The following is a 19354-nucleotide window of genomic DNA, read 5'->3' as shown; positions in this document are numbered from 1 at the left end:
GAGTGCAGCTGCCTAATTTCTATACAGCAAATATACTATGCTGTATATTTATAATTATAATATGTGGATAAACATATTCATTCTGTACAAACTGTTATTTATACACTGAAATTTCTTTTCTAGTTGGCAGACTGTTTTCCTTCTGTAATAATCCTAGAGCCTTATATGGGAGCATTACTCTTTCCAGGATAAATTCATAAAACTCAGTGCTCTGCCATGCAGAGGTTACAGAGTTAGCTTTGGATGAGCTAGTTAAGATGTGAGAACTGGTTAATTTGCCTTAACTTTGGACTCTTCCAAGCTAGTATGCAATTCTTCCCAGCAGACTTAATTAGCTTAGGCCTCCAACCAGCAATTTTCACAGCAAACTAACCCAATTATCTCTGCATGATACCACCTTGTGTCATGTCTGAGTCCAGAATATGTCTGTCTACACATGGGAAAATTAACCACAGGTTGTGCCATTGAAAATTGCAGTGGGCGCTGTAGGGAGAAAGATAGTTTGCTTCTGCCCTTCATAATATGAATATCTGCACTAATAACCATTGTACCTTGCTATATGCTCAATTTTTGTGCTATTGTTTTTTTTTAAGTCACAAACATTATAAATAAAGGACATGAGGGTCCCAGGGTTCTAACTTCCAGAATGTAGCATAAAGCAAAAGCTTTTTGATATCCAGTTCAGCATTATCTAGCAATTTTGCCACAGTTGAGTGCCCTCACTAACTTGATAACAGATCTAGGCTAAGTAGAATAGTGTAGACTTTCTAGCTTGCACTGGAAGTGCCTCCAGAGAGACTCAGATATTCTAGGGAAAACTCTGACAACACATGTTTATCAACAGTGTGGTATTTTCATTACCTGCATTACTATAGTACTTCACCTTCTCATTGTACTTAGAAATTAGTTCTTGCTGTTCCTAAGAAGTGAGAAAGCACTTCTCTTGCCATTTTTCAAAGGACAATGGATGTGCAGGGATGTTTAAAGCTTTAGCCAGTGCCAGGCTCAGGAAATTCTTGATAGGTTTAGGTTGTGAACACTGGTCTTCAAAAGGCTATGGTGGGCCACTGACTGACTTTCTTCTGTGATGGTTACAAAAGTATTGCTTTAATTAGTACAACATATCAAGGTGTAAGGAAACAAACTCAATATAAAGAATAAGATGCAGAACATATTTTTCTGAAAGAATCTCAGTACCTGTAGTTACACTGATCGTAAGCGTATCCTGGGTAGAGCACATTGTCTATTATATCCTCAGGAAGCACTGCTAAGTGACCTTTTAATTTAGTTGTTCAAGTTATTATTCTCACTTGGATTATAAATATCCATCACTCAGATGCTTAAAGATGAGGCATTAAACTGATTCTTTTGCTCTTATCCTTAGGTTAACCAATATCTAGTTTGTCTGTTGAAAAGTTACCCACTTTTACTATAGCCATTGTAAGTGTTTAAGCATTTTTTCATCTATTATTTCCTGTTTTCTAACAGGAAGATAGGAACAGAGTAAGATTTTTACTGCAAACCTCTCTTCCTCAGCTATACAGAAAAAGAATCTCATCCATATAATCCATGTTACCTCAAGGAAAGTGGACTCACAGTAGCAAGGATAACATTACTCCTAAAACCTTTAAATCTGAAGCTCACTCAGAACCAGTAACATAACCCAGATACAGACTGTTTCTGAAAAACAAAAAGCCAAACAACCCAGCTATTGCAACTTCAGAGTACTGCTGTACAGTTCCAAGCATGGCCTGGTCTTATGTCAAAGATCCCTGAGGAAATACAGCCAGTACTCCAGACTTCTGTATTTTTTTCCTTAGTAAGTAGCTATCCTCTTGCAGTTGCCGGGACTTGCCCTCTAGATTTCTGTCAGCACTGTGTCACTGTTACAGTAGACGACTGCATGACTGTTTCAGCATACCTTAAAGACCACGCAGTCAAGAAAGATGTCCCTTTCTGAAGGCACATTGTGCTTTGTTCAGTTACTTATAACCACAGCTGTTATAATGTCAGCTTTGCATAGATCAGTGACAAACTTTGTGTTTCGTTCCCTTGGAAATTTAATTCCCTTGTAAAATCTGAAATTGGACACTACACGACGTATTCAGCACAGTGTCTTAGACCTTCTAGCTTGCATGACTGCTGGCTCCTGCTCTTACACACAGAGTTCAGTATGAAAGGAGAGGTACTGGAATGCACCATCTGGCTTTACAGCACTGCCAGAACCACACACATTTCTATGATAAATCAAGACCATGGAGTTTGTCTCCAGTAGCTGCCCCTCAGATCAACCATATCATGCAAGTTTCTACCTTCCATACCTCTTACAGAGCCATCTGTGGGATATGCACTTGCACTCAGCTCTGAACGTAATTTGGGATACCTTGGGGTGAAATGTAATATCCTATATTACATATGACACTACAGTCCTTAATTTGTTAGAGACACTGATGAATAATAATAGCAGGTGAAATCTGTTTAAGTACAAGAGATGTAACCTCTGAGAGCTAGTCACACCTTTGGCATGTCCTCTTGAAATCATTTTTACATTCCTAGCAGTTTCCTTACGGAGCACAGCATATCTTCTCATTTTTGTACACGCATATAGTACAAGACATAGATAAGAATATATGTAATGGAAACAAAATCTTGCTCTGCTCACTGTTCCTAAAGAATCATTTGCATAAATGATGTCAAACTCACAATTTTGGACTGTGTTATGAAAATGCCAAACCAACTGATGAACCAAGCCATGCAAAAGACTTTAATCATCACAAAATTTTTTTGTTCACCCCTCTCCCATCCCTCTTTTTAGCTCATAATGGATGATAACATTTGCATGGATATAACTTCCTTAGAACTAGAGTATTACAATCTCAATGGTATTAAAGCTGTAGATTATAATTGGCATGATAAGGATCACAAGTGTATCTTTTCTGTCAGCTTGTTCCATTAAGAACCTCTAACCATGGATCATTGATGTAACAGATCATTATGGCCCATTGTGTCAGTTCATCTGTTGGGATCTGTACATTATAAGCATGACAGATTTCCTCTGCAGAAATTATAGTCTATTGTGACAATAGGATTTAATGAATATAAACAACAAACCACATAATCTGTTATTACAAAACACAGCTATGCACCCAGATGGGAATTAAGTTCCTAGACATTGCCAATTGCAGTTTTTAAAATTGTGACTATTTCAATCTTCATGTTATTAGATGCAATACTCTAATTTACAGGATACATTTATCTCAACCCTGATGGATGAAAGGTTTTCAGAATTTAAAACTGAATCCTGCAAGTGTTCCCTGATTTCATTTTTTTTCTGATAAAACATCATCTTTTAGGTTTTTAGACACTTACTCCTTGTCTTTCACTGTGATACTAGCCATGCTGTTAAAGTTTCAGTACTACCACTGTATATGAAACAAGCAAATACAATAAAATTGGTCCCAGAAATTAATGAAACATAGCAGAGCATTCTTGTATTATTTTCAAAGAACAGACACTTCTACTTAATATTAATTTTATAAACCATAGGCAGAGCGCTACACCAGCAGAAATCTGTAAAATCACAGTGACTGAAATTTTGCTGATGGATGCAGCTGAAGGTCTGACCTAGAGGCTCGTGATACATATTTGTGGAATTAATAGATTTTCAGCTTTGAAATATGAGTTCTGGATTGAGTACATCAGAGGTTACAACTATGGTGTTGGTACAGCTATATTTTCATCTATGCAGATGGATATTTCTGTGATATATATGTACTTTGTTTCAATAATAGGAAATTCACCATAAAGAACATATTGATGAGGACTACATGTAGATGAACTATGTCAATCACCCCGGCCATTATTATGCACTTTTGAGAGGAAATCCCCAATTAAATGTATTTCCACACACTTATATCAAAAGGAGAAAAGACTCACCCTTACCTAGCATGCGAACACATTTGGCATTCTGGCCAGGACTATCAAATGAGATTTCTCCGCACCTCTGAAAGAAAAAAAAAAAGGATATATTTAGTTAAGAACTCTGTGACAGTATCTCTGTCCTTGTCCTAGTATTATGTTTTGGAACTAGAGATGTTCAAAGACACATTGTCAACACACCAAGATACAAATATTTTCAAGCAGCCAAAGTTTGAGGAAGTGTGGGCATTGCTAATGTGCAAGGATGGGTCGACACTGCATACCAGGATCTTCACCAAGAAAAACTCAAGGTAACACCTATTACTTTTATGTGTTTGGTTGAAACTACTGCCTGGTCCGTGTTACTTTGTTACCATCAGAACCAATTATACAGGAAGCCTCATCTACCACTGGTAGACATTGCAGCCCTCTCCACTGGTTTAGTTGTCACAGTACACAGATTTAGCTGCACCCTAAACAGGATCTGTGTAATGATCCAGTTCAAAACAAACCAAACAGCTATGCTGCTCCAGGAATTTGTATTTCTGTAAAATTAACTTATTTAAACAAACCCCACAACTCTTAAATATTTATTAAGCAAAGCTGTCATTACATGAAACTTGAACTCTTCATAACACCTATGAGTAAAATTGGTTTTTAAAGTGCAAGTAATTTATGTCTGTATGCTGAGATATTTTGTTAATGAAAAACAATATTCACATGTACAGATATATTATCAGGGCTAATGTTCTGTCCCTATACAAACCCAGTGAAGGAACATCATTAGAGTTAGGATCAGAATACAGAAGTGTTTGGTTGTTTTCAAAGACAAGACATCATTTTTGAGTCCTTTATGCAGACGGTCATGTCAGTTTAGATGCCAGGAGAAACCTAATTAGTTGATCCAGCTCTGATTAAAGTCAGTGTACAGATCCCTTCAGCAGTGATTGCTTCAGATGCTACAGAAAAGATTCAGTTTTGTATCACTACACTCAAAGCTCTTGATAGGGGATTAAGGATAGCCTCGTATTTTACAGCTAAAAGTGGCCGATACTTTCTTATCTATATATTTGTGGTTTTGGTATCTATGACAAGATGGGAATAAAAGCACAGTGGTTCAATTTGTGAAAAATCACTAAGCGCTCTCCATTTTTTTTCTTTTCCTTTCTCTCCCTTTCTTATGCAGTTTCCATTTGCAGCACCTTACGGCTTTCTTATATAAGATAAAGTGGTTAGTATTGTCTTTTTCTCCCCCTCCCCCCCCCCCTTTTTTTTTAATTTGCAGCAAACATTCAAAACTACAAAGAATCAGGTAAGTAAAAAAACCCGTAGTTTCAAAGAATCTGAAACACAGCCACAGTTTCATAAATGAGCAGCACATTTGCAACTCACTGTTTTACAAATAGCTTTTGCCTCCCTCACACCAAAATAAACACAAACAAAGAAAGCCCATCTCCCACACAGTCTTTCATATATCAGTACGTCTAAAAAGAGCAATCAGACACCTGTATTAACCTTCCTAGGTGGGAGCACTTACTACTGAAAGATTGCAAAAGAAAAACAACACCCAGCATTTTGAAGCTGATTTTACAAATGCTCTTCTGTGTCAGAAGACACAGAAATTTGCACTTTATTCTTCTAGGAAGAATATTAAGATATTGACATCTTTTCACAGAAATCTCCCAGCTTCTTCTTCATGACCATAAGTATACTTAGACAATTGCAGATGTAAGAAAGCACATCAAAATTCACCTCCCACCTCACCCTTGAATTTATGCTGCTTTTTGAAAACCTTTGGTTATTTTCAATTTAGTCCCTCAGAGGTATTGTATGTTCCAGACATATTTATATAAGCATCACATTTCAGGCCAGCAAATAATGTCTTGCAATATCTGACAATATTCACCAGTCCTAGTGTTATGAAATTGGGAAAATGGCTAATGTTCTCTAGAGCCTGCTGACATCCCACGGGATCCATTATGATGAAAATTTCGCAAGTAAGATTCAGATAACTGTATACAAGTTCATAGCCTTATCTTAACTCCCTTAGCTCCTGCAGCCCACAGAACTGGCTGAAAATCAAGCTACAACAGTCAGCATAGGAGATTTTTCACTGCTACCACTGCAGCTAGAAATACCAGCAGAAAAAGCTTCTGTGGCAATTTAATTTCTGATGTCAACAGAAGCTCATATGTACAGATCAATGGAATGAAAAATAAGATGTTACCAAACTGCTCAGAACATCTGAAAAAGACTTAGTTGGATTCTGGGTGTGTAAAGTGGCACAGATATGCAGCAGGGAATCATTTTGCTCATTAAAGAAATAGTGTTGTGTGAGCATTTTTGCTGTTAGAAAAGTTTTCCATGAATGAGAAGTAAGGAATGACTTCAGGATTTAATCTTTAGGATTAAATTGAGACCTTGCCACCACTGCTATGAATTTCTGCCACGGCTGGATAATTTTCTAGTGTCCTTTTCCTGGCCCAGCTTACTTTCTTTTCTGGTTTGGGTTTGTTCCGCCTGCTTGTATATTGGGGCTGGTAATAAGAGATGAGGCCAAGAGTTTCTCCAGTCCCAATCCATTTCCAAATTATTCCCAAAACAGCTGCTCATTCTCTTCTGAAAGCTTCAAAATTGGCTACAGAGTCAGTAGTGGATCCATCAGAGAGCAGGGATAGGAATTTGATATAAGATGCTGGTTATTCTACTTTTTCATTTCAATGGGTCAGAAAGCAGAGAGGAGGAAGACTAGCCCATGCATCTCTGCTGTACATCTGAGACCTATTGCACACATGTAGATCACCCTATATGTCTGTTAGCAAGGTGAGAGAGAAATATGACATTTCTTTTAAAGATTGACTAAACAGCCTCTAGAAGCTGCTGCTTATAAGTAGTGTGAGACATATTCATTAGAGTTAGGTCTGCATGAAGATAGAAGTTCTCTTTTCCTGTTTTAGAGCTATAAGAGACCAATGGTGAGCCGTAAAGACCAAACATATTACCCAGTTAGGAAAAGAAATGAGCTCACAGGAAAGCTGCCTCTGAACTTCATTTCTTGAAATCTATGGTTAAGTTGGATTCATAGTCCTCACTTATATTTGAAGCTCATTAAAGTTCCAAAATTTCACTCTCTAAAAATACGATAAATCACATTCTTGGATCTAAATGATCTGAGTTTGGGATATTTTAAATGTCAGTTTCGGCTTCATGGTTAAGACTGCTATAGCACTGGTAGGACTGGCTCTGCTATATGCAGTCCTATATATTGGGCTGGTGAGTTCACGGGGGCAGCCCTGCTGAAAATCATACTACTGACATTCACTGCCCCTGAAGTGAGAGAGGATTTGTTGTTGAAATCTGAAGCCACTGCTGTGTTTGGAAATGGTCAGATTTAACAAAAAAAAAAGGGTAAAAGCAAGTAAAATCTACCCTTCCAGCCTTTCGTTGTTATCTTCGTATGTCTTGAATCACTGAACTCTGTACTAGCCTGTTGTGGTTTTTTTTTTCTCCTGAAGAAGGGGAAAATATAATTACTTTTCGTTAATAATGTTTTCAGTCATATAGATGTATTTCCACATCATAGGATAGCAGCCTGCAATTCATGACACGTGAGAAAATATTTGTATTTATATTTTTATTAGAAAATAATTAATAAATTATCTACTCTCAACTCTATTTTTTTGAGCTCAGATATATGCCATGATACTGAGTCTGTTACACAAGCTGAAATGTAGTAAACTAGAATGGGACTTTTAAGTCCCTCATGGAAAAAGAGACTGAATCACAGAGCAGCTGAAAGCAGAGCTTAAAAAAAAAGGAGAAAAGACTGAGAGAGTTATTGCTAGAGAATAGGGATGAAAGGACATGATATCCAGAAGAAATGTGACATGAGCTCAGTTCCTTTGATAAGTGAATTGGAGAGCTTGAAGCCAGCCTTCTTGGCTATGATAGACCAGTACCACCTGTTGGAAAAGGGAAATACTGTATTACACAGGCACCAGACTCTGATGGAGGAGGGTGCTCTCAGGCAACATGATGTCTTTGCAAGATCCTATGAGAAGTGCACAGCAAAACAGGAAGTCTTCTGCAAGGCGCCCTGTACCAAAAGGGTGTAAGTAAAACTACAGAAAAGTAGGGCACTACTGGCAGAAAAAGAGTTCATGCAGCGTAAGGAAAGTCTACCCTAGTCAGTTGCACTAATGCAGTAATACATCTCATATTACTTCTCCAGTATTACATGATCATTCATAGGTTGGGTCTTCATTTTCAGCATTCCTGGGCTCACAGCACCTGCATTTGAGGATTTGAGATATGTAGCAATAAACAGGGTATATATACACCCTGGACAGAATATGTCCTTAGTTGTTTTTTTCTGGTTTTGTTTTTATGTTGTGGAGAAAATTTCATCAATTAAAAAAATGGTTTTGAAATAATTCTATTCAACTTCTATTTGTATGGTAAATTAAAGCTTTACATGCTTTAAGAAGAGAGATGGAAATTGAGTAATCGAAATAAATAGGGCTACATTTTTACCTATGACAAAATTTAGCAAGTAGAGATCTGAAAGTGTTTTTCATGAGAATTGCAATAAGTGGCATTTAATTTTCTATTTATTAAATGCGTATAATTAACATTCAACTATTATAATAATTTTAGAGTATAAGTACTTTAAAAATATAATAAGATTTTTTCTGGCATGAAATCTGAACATGCACAATTTTGACCTTTTTAAGCTGGACACAACCAAATTTTGAAAAGCTGGCTTAGTCAGCTAAAAGGTTACTGGAGTAGGAACAACACTGATAGGGTCCTTCACTCTGTTGTGTGTTTCCCTAGTGTGGTGTTCAACACATATATCTCTTCCAAAATTGCAGTAATCAGTGAGATACTTGACGTGCATGATCAGCCAAACATGACAACACAGATTGGATGATTTTTTTTTTGTAGGAGGTGCCAGAGATTATTATACCTCCACATAGAAGAGGTGTGTTAATTGCACATTTGTTGCATGACAAATAGTTTTTAAGAATTCATTTTTTTAAAGTAACCTTAAGTTAATATGTTTTTGTGGATTTTACATAGCATTGTTTGTTGTTTTTTTCTTTTCCTTTTCCTTTTCCTTTTCCTTTCCTTTCCTTTTTTCTTTTCTTTCTTTTCTCCTCTTCTCTCTCTTCTCTTCTCTTCTCTTCTCTTCTCTTCTCTTCTCTTCTCTTCTCTTCTCTTCTCTTCTCTTCTCTTCTCTTCTCTTCTCTTCTCTTCTCTTCTCTTCTCTTCTCTTCTCTTCTCTTCTCTTCTCTTCTCTTCTCTTCTCTCTTCTCTTCTCTTCTCTTCTCTTCTCTTCTCTTCTCTCTTCTCTTCTCTTCTCTTCTCTTCTCTTCTCTTCTCTTCTCTTCTCTTCTCTTCTCTTCTCTTCTCTTCTCTTCTCTTCTCTTCTCTTCTCTTCTCTACTCTCCTCTCCTCTCCTCTCCTCTCCTCTACTCTCCTCTACTCTCCTCTCCTCTCCTCTTCTCTTCCCTCTCTTTTCTCTTTTTTTTCTTTCTCTTTTCTTTTTTCTCCTTCAGAGTACTGCATATAATTTCTCACTCCTTTAGAAATCAGAGTTGAAAGATATACTCACAGACACAATTGATTAAAAGAACTTAAGGCAGAGTGAGCAGCTTCTATGAAAAAAAACCCCAGATTATCTCAGAGGCAAAAAACCACTATTGCTATCCATAAATCTATTTTTCTAATATGTAAGTTCCTTTCTCCATCACCTTTACAAGGTACTTCAACAAAATCCTCTGGTATCTAAAATAAAGCATCATTCCAACTGCCTAAAGATTTATAGATGCAATGTCTGTTAGTGTGACAAGTAACACAACTTTGTAAGTCTTAGCAATATTTTATAAAACAGCTGGCCCCTCATATAAATAGCTGAAAATTAAAGTCAGTATTTTACATCTTCAGGTTGTCTGGGAGAAGATTTAAGGTGGATTCCTCTCAAATGCTGGTGAATTATCAGAGTAGGAACTGAAGGATTTCCAATGCTTTCTTACACTTGTGGTATTTCCAATTTTGTCTCCTCTCTTGACAGGGACAAAAGAAAATACAGGAACTACCAGGGAAGACAGACGTATGTAATCTGTGCAACTTGCACCCTTTTCACAAGCACATTCCCCAAAATGAAAGCCTTCTAATAATATCTGTTAGTGATTAAATCAATGTCTATATAAAACAAGAAAGTTCCCTACCAAAACCCTGTGTGATCTTAAGATGCACTTAAACGTCAAATACTTTTGAATTTTGCTGAATCTTTATCCATGGTCTTTGTTGATCTTAGCGAAGGAAATAAAACCATTGTTTTTATTTGTTTAGAGACAAGTTTCTTTTCTCTATACCACACCTTATTTTAAATTTAACAGGCCCACATTTGAACAATTTTCTCTGGAGTGAATAATTGTACAAAGCTCACCCTATTCATATGGCCTTGAATTGCCAACTCTGAGTTCTTTAAGAACTTTATTTAGCCCTTTGCCTGTGAAAATATGTATATAATAAATATAACTTGAGAATTGCATATATAAACATTCCCACTGGTAACAAATACCACTGGAATCTTTCAGCTAATGACATTGTCCAAGATCTATAAAAACTGTGATTGTTTACGTATTACCTCTCTAGGCCCTATTAACAGTCTCCGTAATGATTATAGATAAAACCTTATACTTATCTGAAAATGTAGACGTACATTTGGCAAGCTAAGTGCTCCACTAAATTGGGTGGGAAGAAAGTATGCTTGCCTTGAATAGGTATGTATTGTATGTATGCCCACCCATTTAGAAATGTGGCATAATCACAGCATACTGACAATTAATACAGCCTTTAAAATACTATTAGCAGCCAGAATAGTACATTTGCTGCTCTTCAAATTACTGTTATTACACTGCAACTATATACCATATTTGATGAGTAAAGTTTCCAGCTTCCCTATTTAGTGTCAGCATTGAGGAATACTGAAACTGAAAATTCAGGATCTGTTACTTTCTGGATGATTTTCTGCAGTTGAATAGCTATGCCTGGGGAAACTTGTTTTGAGAGTTCCTCCCTTTCCAAGCTTTCCCAGCGAAAGAGGTTTCTCTTCCCTACAGGAATTTGAAAGACGTTGCTCACATAACCTTTCAACACTGTCAGTGTCAATCTCCAGTAGCACATTGGCAATGCATTTCATTCTGGAATTTACCAGGTTGTAGACCCTCAGCTACTCTGAACAGAAGACACAGCAAAATAAGCAATTACAACTAAATTGAGCAATAATTCCCAACCAACCATTGCTGCCAGTAGTCAGCAACTTGTCTGTGGGCTAAGTAGCCTGAGGTGAACCTTCAGGCAGTTCATTTTCTTACAAACCTGTGATTTACTATAGTTAAGAGTGGTTTGAAATGCATTAGTGTTGCTGGCAAATGGATTTAGTAGTTTAACTGCTTTGTTTTCTTCTTCAGTTAAGGGAAAAAATGTTTAACAGTGTGTGATTTCATTAGGGAGGCACCAGTAGCCTTGACCCCCCTGAGAATGTGTCAGTGTTTCAACATGGCGTCCCTACTTTTAAGTGTTTATAACATGGGCACTGGGAGACAAATCCAGAATTACCAAGCAATGAAAATGTTAGGTTTAAATAAGCAATAAGTCACAGTTGAGCTTGCATTAACAGCAAGGCACAACTTGCAGGCATGTTCTGAGGGGGTGCCATTATCCAAGAAATGCTAAAGAGCAGACTAATTTTTCACCTCCCTGGTATGAATCTGTATTACAGTTCATTTTCTAGTTTATATTTTAAAGAATGTAAACCATCTGTAGATTACGTAATGGATCCTCCCACCACAAAAGCAGTTTAAAGTGGGAGGGAAGATGGGAGGACAGTATCAATACTAAGGAAAAGGCAAATTAGTTGACTCCTTATTTTTGCTCTGATGTGAAACATCAAAGTCCTCTGTATTTAAACATTTTCTGGACCATATAATTTTCTTTCCTCTTCCTCTGAGTTGCAGAACTGGGCTCTTCTAGATTCTTTCAATGGTCACTGACATTTTAGCTTTTACTTTCTATTGAAATATCTAATGGGAGGGAAATGTAGTATTAATTTGTGAAAATTTTGGCCTCAACTTCAACGAAATGTTTCTCTTACATATTTCCCACTGATATGCTGTATCAAAGAAATGGTCAAAACCTTGAAAGTACTGACTGACGCACCACTCAAGAAGCAAATCAGAGGTCTGTAAGAGAACTAATCTTCTGAAGAGTTTCCTCAGGCTGTTCAGAATAACATGGGATGAATTTTGGCCCCTGTGTGTGTCTGCTGCATACCATACACTGTGTACAAAACCACAGTCTTAGGAAGGACAAGAAGACTGAGTGCTAGTGAGCTGACAGGCATCAGGTTCCTCCTACCTAATAAGACTGTGCTCCTTTCTGAGCAGTACCAAGCACTGGTGGCCATCTGCTTCTCAAGAGCTGGGCATTCTTGGTTCCCTAAAACATTGATACGCACCAAGGCAGTCCTATTTCATCCTTTCCAAGACTTTATTTTTAAGGAATGGGAGTTGGTTAGAACAACCCATGCCAAAAGCGTACCAACAACTAGGTAATATGTTCACGAGTCTACCATTCTCACTCACCTTCTGGTATAGAGGTAGACTTAGGTAACAGAAATAACACAACCAACAAATCAGGTAGGAGACAGTTACAGGTCATCAAACAAACCTCAAAACATGGAAGGTCTGATCAAAAAGACAGCCTCAGCAGAAGTGAAAATAGAGCACTTAGAGGCAGAAAGTGGTTTCTCACTTGCGTACCAGATGCTGCTTGGGCCTGAGGGTATACCATGGATAGCTATGAAATAACTGCAGAATTGGTCATCCTACTAAAAGTGAGCTTCTACCTTTTTCTTTTCTGATTCTCTTTCTCTCCTTGCTCTTCCCCTAAGATAACTTTATGTTTGACGTCTGCCATCCATGAAGGACTCATCAAATAAAAATTTGTAAGAACAGAATTATTTCTGCAACACTGTGTCATCACACGATGCCCTAAGGAAACCTCTGCCCAGCTGCTATGTAGAGGACACAACCGAAAAATGGCCTCAGACTTTGTTATTGTTAGCTATGTAGATGATTTTAGTGTGTCACAACATGAAATCCTCACTTCAGACTATCTCCTGAGTTTAGCCCTAACCACTTACAGCTTTACTCCCGAATTTGATTTTGGTTATCCTTCTTAGAGTTCTCCTGCCTTGTACTTGTAAACTCTTACACTCTGAGCAATCTTAATACATAAACACTATCTTTGATTGTTCTGCCAATGGCCTGATACAAAATTTTGTGGACATCTGTCCAGCATGTTACCAAACATTTTACATACTGTAAAAATGGTCATCTATAGTTGTATTTTAGCCTGCTAGCACACGCTTCTATAGCTATAACTGTCAGTTAGCACTGCTTATATTAGTGCAGCTTAGAAATGGAAATCCAACCAAAAAGCTAAGTAATCTTAGCACTGCAAAAATGACTTTCATAACGTCAAGTACAGCCAACATACATCACGTTTCTACATGCAGAACATATGGAACTGAAAAACAGCAAGTGTTGTTTTGACAGGAAAAATTTGCCTTTCAAAAGTTGTCGTATTAGACATTGGGGAAGAGCATCTTCTGCATTAAAAGACAATGTCATCAATACTAATATATCTTTTTGTCAACTTTTGAAGTGTGATTAATAACATATCTACAGCCTTACAACTTCAGTTATTGTCAGGAAACATTCAGATGCTGCTGCAATAATCACCATGAATGTATTTCAGATACAGTGAAATCCATGGTTTTTGGACATATTAGTTACACTTTCCAAGGTTGCAGTCTTTTGGAGCAACGCTAGAAAGACTGATTTTTTTCCCTGAACATAATTCCCAGAAGCAGAGACTTTCTTTTAGAGCTTTTTTTTTTTTAAAGTGTGAAAGCATAATTTCAAAACAGGTGTACTGTTAGCAAGTGCTGCACAAAGCTGCTCTTTTCTCTCACTTCTCAACAGATTCTGGTTGTATTTTCTTAGCCAAAACTACATCTGTGCCTATCCTTGAAAAACTAAAAGAAAAGGACAAAGCTCCTGCAAATGTTTCTTTTACTTCTAGTAAAACTCATCACAGGAGTTTACACAAGGAATGAATTGTCCAGGCATCTTCCTTCTTCTCTTGGAGGCCCAAGGCCATCCCAAGGCCAATCAAAATGTGCATCTTGATTCTCCATACAGAAATTGTAAAAGCATTTCATTCTAAAGAGGCTTATTTTAGAAAAACAGAAACAACTGGAAGAAAAAAAAAGCAAAAATACTCCATGGGAACAAAATGTCTCCTAGATCTGCATTCAAAGTCTTCTTAAGCCCTCAATCACCAGCCTAGAGAAAATACAATCATAGCTGTCCACAACCGTCATAATACTGTTTTGTGAACAAGTATTCAAACAAGTCTGTAATGCTATTATAGAGTTCACTTCATCCATATTCCAAACAAGATCCTGAGCATATCAGAGGTTTAAAGACCTCTCAAGTTACACTACTGAAGACACTTTACTTTCCATGCTTCGTTTTCTTTTTTTTCATCACTACAGAACATTGAAGTATTTTAGACTTGATTATGAAGAACTGTATTTTGTAGAAGAAAAAAGGTCATACACCTCACACTTTAAATAACTACAACATGCAGTAAAACACATTTATATAATAAAGATAATATTTAGTAAAAAGCAGGGTACAAATTTCATAGAATGTCTCTGTAATAAACCATCTTTCCTTGTAACAGAAACAAGAAAAAGGAAATAGTCACTATTGTATCAGGCACTGGAGGGAAGAGACACCACCTACTATTTATGAGAACTAGAGGCTAGAAAAAGATTATGAGGCTAGAAAAGGATTTGGTTGAATGTGATTCCCTCCCTTCATCTGGATTTACCTCCTGAAGACAAATTCTCTTGAAAAGACATGTCTTCCTGTTGTATGTAGTAAAACTTAAGTACTTTGCAAAAATGGTAAGGCCATGTCTCCTGCTACTCCCTGTTCAAGTAGATACTGCTTTTCTGGGGGGAAACTGAGAACTGTACTTCATCTGTAGAAGAAAAAAATGTTAACCTCTTAGCCTCTTGTTGTCATGGGAATAATCTTACATTGCCTTTTGGCCTGGTTTTGCTCATATCTTCCACTCTTAGTTGCCAAAGTCAACACAGTGAACATATTACTTATGCAGTTTCTATCATATATCCCCTACTCTTCTGTACAAAATCAGACAATGCTTTTGAGTTTGAATGCTAACCAATTTGATTCTGACTAAACTGCATGGCATCATTTCTATTCAGTGTCTGTTACCAATCTTATCACCATACGTCTGAATTTGTTGCAGTAGGCGTATTAAGTAGTGTGAGTAATATTTGCCATATATAGTTTGTTCTATAGTTTGCCCCCCCCCCCCCCCAGTGGAAAACTGGGCATACAATGTTGCATTTTCTCTTAAAAATGTGTAATTTGGGATGTGTTGGGTTTTCTCTTGTGTTATTTAAGTGTGACTATTAAGCATTTATGTTAAAGGTGGAAATAAAAAACAACTCCTAAGATGTATTGTTCTTCAATTTTTTAATTGAATTTACAGTTTCACAAGATAAGCTTAAAGAATAATCATTCTCCTTGTATATTTTCAGAGAACTGCCAAGGTGCTGAATGTCTTACATAGTTATATCTTTAAGTCTCTGTTTTGGAGGAACATCTGTTTTGTAAAACTTGCAAACAACTAACATCTACACCATATTTAAAACTATGGCAGAATTTTTTGTATCCCACTTGAAGGAACTGACCTCTAGATTTTTTAAAAAAAAAGTTCATAAAACTTAGTAGAAGAAGACAGATGGAAATTTCTAGAGAATGATTTAGCCCACCTGATTACGGAAAAAGCCTGGATGCCTAACTCTTCAATAGTTTCAGTGAGAAGGATTTAGTGACTCTAAGCATTAACATCCGCTGTACATTTGGACCCTAAAATCAGTGTTAATACTGAATGTTAGAGGCTGGATTTGCACAGCAAAAGAAACGCTCTCCCAGTTACCACATGATGGAAGGTGGCTGGCAGGTGAGCAGAAATGAGGCAATTGTGAATGGTCACTCCAGGACACCTGGGATATGCACATTTGGTTATAGAGAGAGGCCAGCATGGACTGCTTAACAACTCTAGATTCATTGATTTTTTTGTGAAGGAATTAGAAAGATATTATTGATACTGCTTTGGTCATAGTTATGAGGACTAATTGACCACTTTGGAAGAATACAAAGTGAATAGCACAGTGTAGCTGTGAGGCTCACAAACAACTAAAGGAAAACATGCCATTTTCCTCACAGTAACCAGAACAACTTTTCTGAAGCTCTGGGTAAATTCTGTTATTTCCTCTTAGCTTTAAAGAAATAATAAAGCAGTAGGTAAAATAATGTTTCCAGTTTTCCTATTTTATTTTGATATGTACTTTTGTGTATAACATATAATACTTATAATGGAGTATAAAAATACAGTTATAATTTCTTGGGGGTAAAGATTGCTGAGTGAATTATACTATATGGGAAGTAGTAGTATATTTAGAAGCTGTGCAGTGCAGTGGTTGAGAGAAAGGACTCTTTCTCTCATAGAGACAGAAGCACTTTTCTTGTCAGAATCTGAAAGTTTCTCTTATTAAAATTCCCTTTAAAAATCATTAATGCATTATTATGGTGGCTGTAGTATTTACACATGGCACTTTCTATTATTTGCAAATAAGTAATGTTTTTCAATATGTTGCATTATATCTGACTCGTATTGCAAGTGATACATCCTTATCAGTTTATAAAGAAAGAACAATGGAGATTTTTACAGGAGCAATTGGAAACTTTGCTTAAACCTAATTTCCTAGCATCTAAAAAGTTGTTTTGAAACAGAATTTACATTCTATTATGTAAAATGTAAATAATGAATTTATAACTAATTATTTTGGCCTACTTTATTTTAAAACTGAAAGGTACTGTTCATTTTATGCCACATGATCCTAACTAATAACCCAGGTGAAAATGTTGTGCAGTGCAAGCGAGTTTTTTGGTGGAAATGTGCAGTGTTTCAATTAAAAGAGGTTTTGAAATACCCCCTGTTTATGCGAAAACATTAAATTTGCCTTTGGATCTAAACTCATATTGATCAGACACATCTGTATTATAGATGCATTTTTGTTATTTGAATGCTGGCAATGCAATGCTGACATACTGACTGAAGTGAACATAGGAGATCACATGCTGAGACCAATATAAACAATGTAATGAGTTTGTAACTGGTCTCTGCATGTGGAAAACATTTGATGTCTCTGTGGTATTTTTTTCTGTCAGTTATTTTTTACAATATTATTTAACATTGCACTTGGGACAGGCTACGTTTTACAGTTAGATACTGTAGAAATGGGAAATGGAGGAAAGGGTTGATTGCAGAAGCTTGCTAAAGGTCGCCAACGCACTGAAAGAGCAAGGAGTAACATTCCAGTTGCCTCTAATTCTGTGTACTATTTCTTACAGTATGACTATATATATCTTATTGAGTAATGGATGAATAAATACAGGGACTAATACTGCAGACTGATGAGCACTCTCACCTCATAAAGTCAACTGGGCAACTTAAGCCAAAAAATCAGCTTTGAGGGGAGATAATTTGTGAACGTCACATGAGATAAGAAACACTGTAGAGATATTATTTCTGAAAGGCACCTCGGTAACTTAAAAGCACAGTTATTAAATCAGCCTTGTGCTTGTTGACCATCTGTTTTTTCCTTAAGAGCCTGTATGCAAGTAAATCCAGCATACACAGGTAACACATCAGTGAACATATGAGAAGCTCTGTTTGTGTCTGATCTGTGGAAGGAGAAGACCTTGGCCCGTATAACAGTGATTCCTTAGCTAAAAGAATCACCCCCACTTCTCCCTCCCCATCGGAAAGCCTCTGGATGTATCAGCATCACACGCTGACATCAACAGGAACCATGAGGACACACCTAAAGGGGAGTGTAAGCACTGCTAGCTCTGCATATCAAATGATCTGTCTAGCTTTTACTATTGTCACATTCATCTTAAATGGACCTAGTTGGATTTGTACAAAAATGTGAATAGAGATGAATACTGCCTTCTCAGAACTTCCTTGGAAAGTGGAACACAGAAGGGTTTAACCTAATGCCTATTTCAGAATAATCAGACTTGCTAAAAAATCATAAAACTGAAACCAAAGAGATTCTAATTTTGAAAACAATCACCAAACAAAAATTCCTTAAGTTAAAAAAATCTCTAAGTAAAATTAATCTTCTCATCTGGATGTACAGTAATCCAAGAGGTGGATAACAAAGTTATTGTGTGGGTTTTTCAATGTTTTTCTTGTGTTCAGTGTGGTATTACACAACTGACTGGGACCTCCTTTGTTAGTACATTGGGAAACATCCTTTGCAGTATTAGAATCTATAAATGAAAAAAATAATTATCGTTTGCCAGAAGTATAAACCCCTGTAATATAAGAAGTTGGCTCTTTGAGTAGCTCAGTTTCCAGTCATTGCTAAATTAATTTACAGATGACAGACAGCCCTCTTTAGCCACTTGAATTCATACTCCATCTGAACTAGGAGGTCTACTGACACTGGGCTAGTTCTGCTTAGAAATTCCAGCTTCCACAGACAATAATTGCCCTGGCAACTGATGTGGACAACACTCAGCATCCCCTACATGCAGACAAATCAGGTGGCAGCTACCAACTCAGATTCCAAGCAGGACTCAAGCCTGCCTTTAAGAGGAGTAGAAAGGCAGCTTTCCTCTCTATGCCTAACTTGAAGCCACCATCATTGACTAAAACTTCTATCTTCTATTGGTTTAACCTCGTACAAGCTAAATAACAGGCCCTGTTCATTGCTGAATGTCCACAAAAATCAAAGCCATCACATATCAGTGACATAGACCCTCATTCAAGGCTGCCTATTTGCCTCTAATAGACATTAGCTGTTTAGCTTCTACTGAATTGCTTTGGGGCTGCTCACTAACAACAGCATCTTTAAATATGACATGAGCCAGCCTGGTTAGTATTTTGAAGTATACTGGTTTTACCAGAGTTAGATCTTTTCTTGAGAGAAAGCTCTGTCCTAAGTCCACCTCCATTCTAAACACGGAGTTTCAACATTGCTCGATAACACATTTATTTTTATCTGGAGACCATATAGAAGGTATTAAAATAGCCTATTGTAATAACACAGAAGCCTGGAGAAAGATTAAAAATGTGTCTTTCCCATGGAAAGGATGTTAATCTGGTATCAAAAAGTGTTTAGGCTATAATATCTTTGGAAGCTTACGGATGTCACCTTACAATGGTGTGATAACTGTGAAGGGTC

The 19354-nt window shown here is 36.9% G+C and overlaps 2 protein-coding genes across 5 annotated transcripts in view; one reads left to right on the top strand and one right to left on the bottom strand.

Annotated features, from left to right (window-relative positions):
• The window catches only part of MTFR2 (mitochondrial fission regulator 2), a 364022-nt gene that overhangs the window by 138653 nt on the left and 206015 nt on the right, over positions 1-19354 (top strand). The gene's annotated exons all lie outside the window — the stretch shown is intronic.
• The window catches only part of PDE7B (phosphodiesterase 7B), a 175763-nt gene that overhangs the window by 111455 nt on the left and 44954 nt on the right, over positions 1-19354 (bottom strand). For 2 of the 4 annotated variants that reach the window (XM_062639618.1, XM_062639619.1), the window contains one exon: positions 3937-4003. In XM_062639618.1, coding sequence (XP_062495602.1) covers positions 3937-4003 — 67 coding nt within the window. The remainder of the gene's footprint in view (positions 1-3936; positions 4004-19354) is intronic. The other 2 variants (XM_062639620.1, XM_062639622.1) reach the window with 1 other exon arrangement.

The sequence above is a fragment of the Pezoporus occidentalis genome, unplaced genomic scaffold, assembly GCF_034315485.1.
Source record: "Pezoporus occidentalis ecotype Australia unplaced genomic scaffold, CSIRO_AGI_Poc_V1 ctg61, whole genome shotgun sequence".
NCBI lineage: Eukaryota > Metazoa > Chordata > Aves > Psittaciformes > Psittacidae > Pezoporus > Pezoporus occidentalis.
This window is presented reverse-complemented; position numbering and strand designations above follow the sequence as displayed.